This window comes from Dicentrarchus labrax, unplaced genomic scaffold (genome assembly GCF_905237075.1).
Source record: "Dicentrarchus labrax unplaced genomic scaffold, dlabrax2021, whole genome shotgun sequence".
NCBI lineage: Eukaryota > Metazoa > Chordata > Actinopteri > Moronidae > Dicentrarchus > Dicentrarchus labrax.
In genome coordinates, this window is record NW_026136710.1 from 2,312,881 (window position 1) to 2,324,253 (window position 11,373).

At 35.0% G+C, this 11,373-nt stretch overlaps 1 protein-coding gene across 1 annotated transcript; it reads right to left on the minus strand.

The window, feature by feature from the left end:
• Positions 1 to 1,354: 1,354 nt before the first annotated feature.
• il1b (interleukin 1, beta) lies at positions 1,355 to 6,877 on the minus strand. The gene is made up of 6 exons (XM_051412431.1): positions 6,712 to 6,877; positions 6,273 to 6,327; positions 4,905 to 5,091; positions 4,251 to 4,430; positions 3,193 to 3,323; positions 1,355 to 2,547 (listed from the first exon to the last, which is right to left on the minus strand). Exons 1-6 carry the CDS (start codon positions 6,759 to 6,761, stop codon positions 2,323 to 2,325), a joined length of 828 nt encoding a protein of 275 aa, XP_051268391.1. The 5' UTR covers positions 6,762 to 6,877; the 3' UTR covers positions 1,355 to 2,322.
• Positions 6,878 to 11,373: the final 4,496 nt, after the last annotated feature.

Sequence of the window (11,373 nt, forward strand, 5' to 3'; positions counted from 1 at the left end):
CTTGGTAGCACCCTGTGTTTACCCTACTGTTTCATGTCTGAATGGCTGCTGTGAAAAAGGTCTAAAAGGAAAGGAGGAATACCCGCCTAAATCTCAGCATATTGTTTCATTTCTGTGAGGAGAAATAAATGAAATTGTTATTTTTAAAGAGCTGAACACAAGTTTTATTCACAGGGCAAACGTCAGGGAGAATAAAACTCTGAATTTGTTTTTTAAAAAAGCTGTTTTTTAACTCTGTATGATTGTTAAAAACTATTAAAAAATACATAATACAGACAGAGAATTGTACAAAAAGTTCCTAAAAATATCAAGAAAACTCCATAAAATATGATATCACTGAGTCAGGGGTCGTCTACTTACTCAATTATAGAAAAGGGAACCACGGCTGTAAATAGTAGAGTGCTGTATTTGACCCTGAGAGAGAAGTGGAGCCAGTGATGTTCAGCTGTGAGCTTTTTATTTCACCAAATGAGAAAATGTGACTGAAGTCAACAGAACTGAGCATTAAAGCGACTGATGCTGCTCTCGTCTGTGGACGTTTACCTTCCTGTAATTCATCTTAAATCTGTTGGAACTGATCACATCGGACATTTTAAGTCACACAAACTCAGTTTTTTTCCTGATGAAGTTGTTTTCAGGTTTTTTTAAGTCAGTGTCACTTAAAATCACTAAAGCTACTTGATAAAGGAGTTTTTTTTTTAGTTATTTTTACTCAATCATTGATGTGAAACCCTCTTTTTATATCTTAAATAACTAATTCAAACCAAACTGATCAGTAAAATATAACAGCTGAACAAACATCAGCGTGATGAGAATTTAAAGTGACAGAAATCATCTTTTAGGAACATTTATTTGACGTGTAATTAGAGTTTGTTTTTGTTTTTTGATCTGTTAACATGATGACATCAGGCTGATACTGCCGTCCGCCACCAGAGGGCGTCCATCCTCCATCTTTTATATGTTCTTTATCAGGAATAACCTTCTTACAGAGTACAATTGAATCAAATATGACGAAAACAAACAGTGAACAAGGATCATTCATTTATGGAGTGTAATGTGAGTGAAAGGTAGTTATAAAGGTGTTATTATGACATTAACAACGTACAGTTGATCCTAAAATAAGAAGATAATAAGAGTTATAAACAGGTGATAGGATGATAGAAACAATATTTCGGGAGGGAGGAAGCTTTCTTATCTTTAAACATTAATTCAACATGTCAACCAGCTCGGCGTCCGTGTTTCAGCTCAGAGGTGTAAGAAAATATCATTAAATAATATATAATATTGTCATCATCACTCAAAGATAAAGCAGAAAAAGACTCTTTGTGCTAAAGATACTTAAAGAAATAAAACATTTATTGAGTTTAAAGGTTTATTGTTGGCATTAGAAAACATAACAATATTTAGCAAAAAGCATCAGGTTTCTATCAAAGAAATTATAGATGATTAGTGGCTTTATTTTATATATATTAACATTATTATGGAAAGAAAGATCATTTATAGCATAATTCATTCAATATAAATGGAGAAAATAACGTTCACATTGATTTTTTTTGGACAACAAAAGCAAACATGAATTAATTAATAATTAGCAATAATAAAGCAAATATATCGCAGATTTCACAGCTTTAACAACTAATTTACCATCAAATCAACTCAAACAACAAGCAAATAAAACTGAATCAAGAAGTCAAATAAATCAAAATGACACCAGATTTAATTCTGTGTGTCGACTGCCTCTTGAGGGTACAACACATTGTTATTTATTTGTTTTATTGTGTTTTTGTTGTTTTTCTACCTTTAAATGTCTACATGCAAACATTTAAAGCTGCACGCTGCAACCACAAACGACTGATAAAAAAAAAAAAAACCCTACCAAAAATACATAAAATAAGAATATTTATTCCACAGAACCAGGCATATTCAGCTCATCACACTTTTAAACTTGTAACATGCTCATACCTTCATTCTCCAAAAGGAACAACAACACAATAAAACCACCAAAAATAAGAGAAATAAATTGAATTTCAGAAATCATAATAATAATAATAATAATAATACTTTTAAGGAATATCCTGTTACTTTTTTACCAAAGCAGATACATTTAGCATCCTGTCAGTGAGTAAGACAATATAAATATAAACTGTCTTTAGTGACTTTTACTGAATTATAACCTCACCAATCGCAGACAGTCTGATCAATGCAGCTGCAGATGATTGCACCATCTAGTGGTGAGTAAGCCAGAATAAAGGTAAAATGCAATACCAAAAAAAAGCAAAATTCTGGATACATTGAACCTTAAACCGAGAGACACTTCTCAGTTTAGTTTGTGGCGTTTACTTTGAAGCTGGTGACGCGTCTGGCGGCGTCTGCGACACACATCTCCACGGGCTGCTGCTCGCTGTCGTTGGAGGTGCTGATGAACCAGCCAGGGAAGCGGACCGACTCAAAGGTGGTCAGAGAGACTCCAGTGACTCTCTTGTAGAAGAGGAAACGGTCCATGTTTTCATCATCGGAGATGTTTTTTAAAGTCTCCTCGGAGCATTCCTGCAGACGGAGAAAGTGTCTCTTTAACTTGACATTAATCCATTTATGTGCGGAGACAGTCATCAACTAAATTAAAATCAAAATAAATAAAAATCATGCGAATAAAATGTCACATTCAAAAGAGAAAGTACAAATTATGAGTAAAAAAGTAAAAATTATGAGATAAAAAATTTAATTATGAGATAAAAAGTAAAAATTATGAGATAAAAATTCTAAATTGAGGTGAAAATAAATAAATTGAGTTAAAAAGTCCAAAAATGAGATAAAAAGTAAAAATTCTGAGATAAAAAATTTAATTATCAGATAAAATAAATAAATTATGAGATAAAAAGTCCAATTATGAGATACAAGTTTAAGTTATGATATAGAAATAAATAAATTATGAGATAAAAAATAAAATTTGTGAAAATAATAACAGGTAAAAGTCTTGCGTTGTAAAGAAAAAAAACAGTTCATACAGTTCATCACATTATAATATTACATTTTTTGTATGCAAAATCTGAATGTGTAAAGTAATTAATAACAATAGCTGAAAGAGTGGTGGTATAAAGTCACATAAAAATGAAAATATTACAGTAAAGTAACTTTATACGATATAGTAATATTATATAATATATAATATAATTTATTTATACACATTCTTACCTCCAGGTTCAGCACAGCTTTGCCGTCTTTCATGACGCAGGAAAGGTGCAAGTTGTTGTTGGTGATGGACAGAAGGACACACTGACATTGAGTATCACAAGTGCTCATGTACCTCGCCAGTTTAAAATTCACTAAAGTGGGAAAAAACAAACACAAGAATATTAGCTGCTAAATTATCAGCAGCTATTCTGATAATTAACAATCGATTTGAGTCATTTTGTGGAAGAAAAAAGACTAAATTCTCTGTTTTCAGCTGCTTAAATGTGAATATTCTCTGGTAATGTTGCTCCTCTGTGACAGTAAACTGAATATTTTTCAGGTTGTGGAGAAAAAGAGACATTTGAGGATGTCAGCTTGTTCTTTAGGAAAGATTTTCTGACATTTTATGAACAAACAACTAATTGATTAATCAAAAAAATGATGAATAGATAATGAGGAATATTTGATGGGTGTGTTTGTTTGTGTAGCTCATACAGAGGCATCAGGATTAAACTGAGACTGTTTATAACCAGTAAAAAAAACTCCTTTAAGTGAAAGTACAGATACAACAATGTAATCCATTATATTCAGAATCCCATTTAAAGGTACAGTGTGTGGGATTTAGTGACATCTGGTGGTTGAAGTGGCAGATTGCAACCAGATTTATTATAGTTCTGTATTTTAGTTTTTAATTTTTAGTTTCAGTTTAGTTTTTTTATTAGTTTCAGTATTAGTTCAAAGTCAAATTCAGAGATAAAGGGTTACATTATGAGATAAAGAGTTACATTATGAGATAAAAAGACAGAATTATTAGATGAAGAGTCAAAATTATAAGATAAAAGGTAAAATTATGAGATAAAAAGTCAAATTAGAATTATTAGTATGAGATTATAAGTATTTTGTTTTTTTAAATCATAATATGGGGATATTTGTCAGCTGTTACGCTACAAACACACTGACTCACAGTCTAAATAAACCAACGCCTCCTCGTGCCTGTGTAATGTTGTCAGGATTCAGTGACAGTTTAAGCAAAATAGGACAAAAAAGTTATATTTCTAAAAGTATTGTGAGCATCGTACCTGTGCGCTCACAGTTTCCTCCTTTCAGAGTGATGGCCTGCAGTTTGATCTCCCCCGACCCGTGGACGATGGCTTTCTGATCCGTGTCGTGCAGCGTGCAGATGTTCCCGCTGTTCACACGCAGGAATGTTTTCTTCTTCGCTCCCAAGGAGAAGTCCTCGGTCGTCTTCACAATCGTCTCTGTGGAAAAATCACAATTTTGTTAGAAGATAGTCGTTTTGTCTTTGCTGTAACTTCCAACCCAGACTGAGACTGAATGCAGCTTCTGATGCTGACGGAGGACAGTTTGACGACTGGGAATAAAGTACTGAGGTGGTTTTGGCTCCTGTCACCTTGGGGCTAATGTTGAGTTTTTTGTACATATATTGGAATAAATTGTTAAATAGGGAAACAGTATAACCAAGGATGTGATCTTAAAGGGTCAATGTTATCATTATTATAATGTTTTTGCTTTGGTGGGACACTTTATTGTTATTGTGGAGAAAAGTGTATTAAAAAAGTAAAGTAATTTTTCCTTTTTCGGAAGTCAGACATTACATCACTTAAAGCAATGAATGAGCTTTTTCACTTCTAGATCAGAACCCGGCAGTTCTGGTTTCACTTCCGCTCTCAATCAAGGAACTTGTTAAACACCGTCAGACTACTATTACCCACCCTCTATCAGGCTGTCCATGATCACACTGCAGAGCTCGTCGTCACTGAGCTTCCTACAGCGGGTCAGGGGCTTTTTCATCCTGTTCACCGCCAGCAGCAGGGTGGCAACGCACTGCATGGTCTTGGGGTCGTGGGAAACCACCAGGTCCAGTCCCTCATCGAGTCTGAAGACCTCGTCCTGAACATCCTGCATGTTACATGAGTAAAAGAAGAGGTGAGAAACCACAGATTGTGTCCCCCAGCTGCAGGTGCTTCCCCATATATGCTTTAATGAGTGGAAATGAATAAGAATAAAGGAATAAAATTGCACATACACATATTTTCACTTCCACATTAAGTTTATTATAGTTAATTAAACTCTAAACACTTAAACTAGGTGAAACCATATTGTGTGCTTACAAAACCTACGAAAATAATATAAAAATAAACAGGAAATGTCTTTTTTTTAGTCAATATGGTCCTATTTGTCAACATGTATGAGGAGCCATTGGTGCATCTATTTATTGAGACTGACTGTTAATCAATGTGTTTGTATTGGAACACCTAGTTTGAACTTCTTCAATCCTGAAACTGACAAATATAATAATATTATAATAAAAAAGACCTAAAACTGAACACTCTAATAAAACTAATAAAAATTGTATTTTAATTCTTAAACATACACAGTTCTCATATATATATATATATATATATATATATATATATATATATATATATATATATATATACTGTATTCTTTATAATCACTCTGATCCAGAGGTGGGAAGTAATAAAGTACAAATACGTTTTATTAGTAGTTTTTTATCTTAATGCAACTTTGTACTTTTGCTGCCTACATTTCTGCACAAATATCAAAACTTTCTCCTCCTGATATTTCGGAAACAGGTTACTTTTTAGTTTTTAATGCATTTAAGGGGAATTATTATTATTATTATTATTATTATTATTATATTGCATCATCACACGTGTTCCCAACATCACAACCGGTGCATATGACGAATGACAGACGTAAGATGATGAAAATGTCGAAAACGGTGCAAAAGACGATTGGTTATCTTTGCACAGAGACAGCCAGTAGAAGAGAGTACTTTTTACTTTTCTACTTTGAGTACATTTCAGAGTACTTTTTGTACTTTTGTTTGAGTAAAGAAGTTGAATCAGTACTTGAGTATGTTAAAGGACTGGGACTATGCATGTGAATTATGGCTTGAATGGCATCCCATAAATAATAATAACTCTTACAATCATGTTGAAACAGCAACATTCAAATCCTGTCTGTACTTCTACTCAAGTAAAAAAAGTGAGGGCCAAAGTGAATTATGGCTTGAATGGACTCCCATATTTAATATATATATTTTTTAATCTTACCGTCATGTTGAGGCAGCAGGGCTCAAATTCTCTCGTCTCCTCCAATTCAAGTGGGCTAAAATACAAAACAGATACATATAAAATATAAACCTTTTCTAAATATTCTTTAATTGTGATAATTTTACAGATCGCAACTGTTAACTTTCATTTGTTTTGTCCCGTTTTCTTAACCAGCGCGAGGACAAGATGCTTCAAGTGAAGTGAAACACATTGTCAGACAGTCGTTCCCTTTTCAGACACACTTGTGCTTTTTGTAACTTTACTTTCAGGAACTCAAACTTTCTGCTTCACAAGTAACGCAGATTTAACTCTTTAAATCACAAGTTTTTAAGTTATATTTCCCAGTAGTTAGTGAGGAAAGCATTTAAAGAGACTCATTTAAGGTAACATAATAAGGTTAAGCAAAAAATTAAACATAATAGACTTTTGTTTAACTTACCTGTCTAAAGCTTGAGACAGTTCGAAGGACATTGCCTTGATGTCACACATTGTCTTGATGTTTAAAGGATTAAATAATGAAAAGTTAGGTGAGACTAGAGTTTCATAGACACGTTCTACCTGCAGACTGACTGAGTCTAACTGAGACGGGAGGCTTTTAAACTCATCTTCCTCTTTGTGGCTCCACACAAACTTTCTCTGACATCAGAAACCACATTAAGTCTCTCAACCAATTATTCAGCAAATGGAAATGTGTCCGCCCACTTAACACTACTCATTTATGGATTGCAAAGATTACACAATATGATTGATGATCGGGTGATTTAATTGGCAAAAAATATGTACAAGGAATTTTCCCTGATGACTAAAATCCTTCATCCAGTTCAAAAATAGACACAAAAAGATCTAATCAGTTGGTGGTGACAATGTGGCTAACAGGTGCCAGGTTATGATATCATCCTAACAGACTGATGTTTAAGCTTTTTTATTCACGTTGCAGCTTCAGTTCCTCTTCAGGTCTTCCTTTTTTTGTTCACCTCACAACACTGACATGGAACTATACTGATTGTTCCTTTTCAATGTATTTAATTAATCTTATTTAATTAAACTACTTCCCACTCACAGTATGAGCCAGGTACATGTACAACCACTATTTCTTTATTTTTCATCATTGACCAGCAATGACACAACAACATAACTGTTGCCTTTCAGGACATATGACTAATGCTCCTGATAGCTAAAAAGCAATACGTTATTCTTATTTTATGATGTTAAACTGACACAACTGACTGAACCCCCTTCTGGCTGTAGCCAAAAATGCCTGTAGGGGTTCATGCAAAGTATTTTTTATACTGGTTTATATATTAAAAATGCACCATTTAGTTAAAACTCAGATAATATAAACTATGAATAAAGGAAAAAAACATCTTTAAAATAGAGCCATCACAACAAATTGTTTTCTGCTAATTGTTTATATATGTATATAAAATAATAATTTTTGAATCAGCCCACAGAGTCTGTTGTCTCTCTTGAGTCCATATTTAGTTTATTATTTAGTATACTGAGCCAATTACACAAATTACCCAACATGCAACTCTATATATAAGTACTTAGATAAAGTAGTGGGTAAAATAAACCTTTAAAACTACTTTTGAACCATAACTACTTGAATAAATTGGTATTTGGATGGAATTAACCTTTGAAGCTATAATAGAAAGTAGTATTGAGCTTGGTGGCACCGTAGACCGGTTCCAACCAGAACTTAAGTTTCACTTTCAGTTTCCAGCGGAGCTTTAACATCAGCCCACCGCTCAATGGGTGTGTAGTCATTGTTTGTTTGTTTACACCTGCAGCATTCTTCCAAATGGTGACAAATAGTTGGCATAGAGCTGATTATATCCACCCCTCAGTGTCATGATCCGTTCCTGGCTTTCCGTCCTACTGCCAGTTCTGCCAGTACTTTTCCTGTTCACCTGCCTGCCACTCTCACCTCATCAGTGCAACCACCTTCACCTGTGTTCCCTCACCTGGTTTAAACCCACTCTGTTCACTCAGTCTCTGCCAGATTGTCTTTAGCAGCATGCAAAGCTCTCTCGCAGTATTTTCCGGATTGCTTCCTTGGTTTCGACCCTGCTTGTCCTTGACCCGTCCTCGTCGTCCCTGCCCAGGTAACCTGAACTGCCCTTCTGTCCCTGACCCCTCTGCCTGCTCACCCCTCGTCTGTCTCCAGTTTGCTTGGATTCCCTCCCTGGAGATCTCAACTAGAAAGTCAGACTGTTTTGCTTTGTGGATTGTTCCTGTGTACTTGCTGTGGATTTTACGACCCTGCTTGGTCAATAAACTGTCGAACTTTGCCAACACTGGTCTCAGTCTGTGCTGTTCTTGGGTCCAATCTCACGCCCATTACACTCAGTGAGTGAATGAATTCCTACCAGTACCCACTACCATGCTCAATATTCTCACGCTCATAATAAACCAAATTTCATGAAAATCGCTTCAGAATTAATCGAGAGAGACGATTTTATTATGAAGTCTGAATCTCTCAGCATTGTTAACAGGCGGATCTTGACTGCACCAATATGGCGGCGCAAACGCACGTCAAGTGGAGAACGCCGCATTACGTCCCTTTATCTACGGGTAAAACTATTATTCAGCCTGTCAATTAGCACATTTCGTTGTTTTTCACGTATTATATGCAGCATAAAGTGCATGCATATTATATAAAACAGTGTGAGTTGAGTTTATATCGTGTATTTTGTGTTTTTCTGTTCTCGTAGAGTGAATTTAAGAAGCTACAACAGACACGGTCAAGTTTAGCCTCATTTAGACTATAAAGGACTCAACAAAAGGAGGAAAAAGATTTTATGTTTTGGTTCTGTGTTACATGGTATTTTATTCTCCCTTAAATTGGTGATTCAAATTCTTAAATTGTGTACTAGTTAAGTGAACTAACTAGAAGAGTTGGGGGTGCTGAGAGAAAGTCCTACTAAATGCTAAAAGCATGACATCTATGGTTTTTTCATTTATTTGAAAGGGCAGGCTAACGTATAGTCTATTTAATAACGATTTAAAAACTTTCTAGCGGATAAAACAGATATAAAAACAAGGTTAAACCACTTTTCCTGCCATAAATACCAGTGTGAACATGTAAATCCCAGTAAAAAATGAGAAAGCCATCAGAAGTTTAAACATTTTTATTAATGAATGGTTTCATTATGCCAGATTTTAGGCAATGCCAATGCTGGAAGGTAGAACCAAACTCTTAAAATAGGCCTAACGAGGATAAAATGAGAAGAGAAATGAGACAATAAATAACTTAAAGGACCATAAGTTGAAAATTGTCTTCTAACTCAAAATAACTCCGAACCAAAGCAAGATAAAATTATGTTTTTGTGATTTGGGTTTTATTTCGGAAGGTTTCAAAGAATCTGAATACAAGTTTCTGTGTGTGTGTGTGTGAGGTGTAGTTTGTTCATATTCATAGTTTTCATGTCACATCCTTACAGGAACGCCCACTCGAAGGACAAACAAGGCTTTCTTCTGCTGCCCACCAACCAACTCTCTCCAGTGGTAGTAAAAAAAAGCATCAGGTCTATAAAGCTCAATATAGCTGATACGGATCAGTTAAAACATTCCTTGATTGGTGCCGACACTGATCTTTGAGATTGGTACGTCCCTAGTCTGTATTTTAGTGTGCTTTTAGAGAAGATTCTGCACAAGATGGACGTTAACATCTTCAACTGGAGCTCTGGCAGGGCTGTTATCAGTGGTTTATTACTGCAAGTGCCCAAAACTTGCAGTTTGTTCATGTATCTTTTGTTTTTTCCTCTTTTGAGAGGTGATTTAAATATTCATGGATAAGTCACATGCCTGTTTTACGGTTGTACGGCGTGTCCAGTGCCCTCCAGGGCTCTAGTGCCAGTCACGTGACTGAAAACTAACTGCTCCTCTGAACCTAAACTCTGAAACAAGAACTCTGTACAGTGTGTCTGCTGTAAACCTGAACCAGCTTAACACAATAGCATGATGTCTGTACTTCCACCCCATCCACAGCACTATCTGATTGGTTAAACGCTGTGGTTACACGCAGAGCCACGGTACGGGTAACAGCCGATCAGCAGTGAACGCTGTGCACGTATATACATATATAAACATATGCTTATAGGCATTCAAACGAAGTTAAGTGTTGGAGTTTGTATTATTCAAAATTTTGACGCCAATACTTTCCCTTTTACTGCAAATGAATATCAGCTCCAAATATCGGTTATCGGCCTCCTTGACTACTAATAATCGGTATTGGTATCGGCCCTGAAAAAAACATATCGGTCTGTCTCTAGTTCATACACACTGTTATTTATTCCTGCATTATTCCAATAAATGGAAATATTCCAGCCTCATTTTAGACACATTTCCAATATTGCAATGTAAAATTAGGTTTTTATTAGATAGATAGATACTTTATTTATCCCGAGGGAAATTCAAGTATCCAGTAGCATACAAAGTACAAAACATACATTAAACTAAAATATAAAACCCTAAGAATAAAAGAAGAAGAAGAATAAAATAAAGATAAAATAAAATAAAATTAACTTATAGCATATATATAATATGAAATTAACAGTAGCTACAGTAAACTAGAAAAACTAGTAAAATTAGAAAGGTTAGAGTTTGCACAAATTAATATTTTTATTATTTTAAAATGTAAAACAATCAGACAGTTTATCTGCTGCTTCTATTGGGTGAAACTACTCGCGTGAGTTTTATGGTTTGGTTTTTGGTGTCTGCCAGTAATATGTCATTTGACCCAGAAAAAAAAAAAACTTTCCCCCAGGTATCCAGCTGCCCTATAGACATTATTTAAATATTTCAGGGCACGTTGAGATACGTTTGTTGTGAATGCTGTTGCAAAAAAACAAAACACTGAACACGATAACGGTTTTGCAGAGTTGGGGAAATCCTCGAGGAGCCTGGGTTTGATAGCAAGAGTGAAGGGTTCAAAAGGCTGCTGTTATTAAAACAGTCGATCAGTTTCGATGTGGTGCAAGAACACAAAACACAACAAGAAAGACTGTAAACGTGCACAGCAGACGAGTGAATATGAGTAATATTCACTCTAATATTAAAGAGCATTGCTTTGGATTCAGCTCTAATTACTGAAACTATT

What these genes read in the sequence shown, in the direction of transcription:
- il1b (XM_051412431.1), bottom strand. Translation starts at nt 6,761, where the DNA reads ATGTGTGACATCAAGGCAATGTCCTTCGAACTGTCTCAAGCTTTAGAC. An exon ending in CTGTCTCAAGCTTTAGACAG is followed by an intron (nt 6,328 to 6,711) that starts GTAAGTTAAACA and finishes TTTGTATTTTAG; the next exon opens with CCCACTTGAATTGGAGGAGA. An exon ending in CATGGACAGCCTGATAGAGG is followed by an intron (nt 4,431 to 4,904) that starts GTGGGTAATAGT and finishes ATTTTTCCACAG; the next exon opens with AGACGATTGTGAAGACGACC.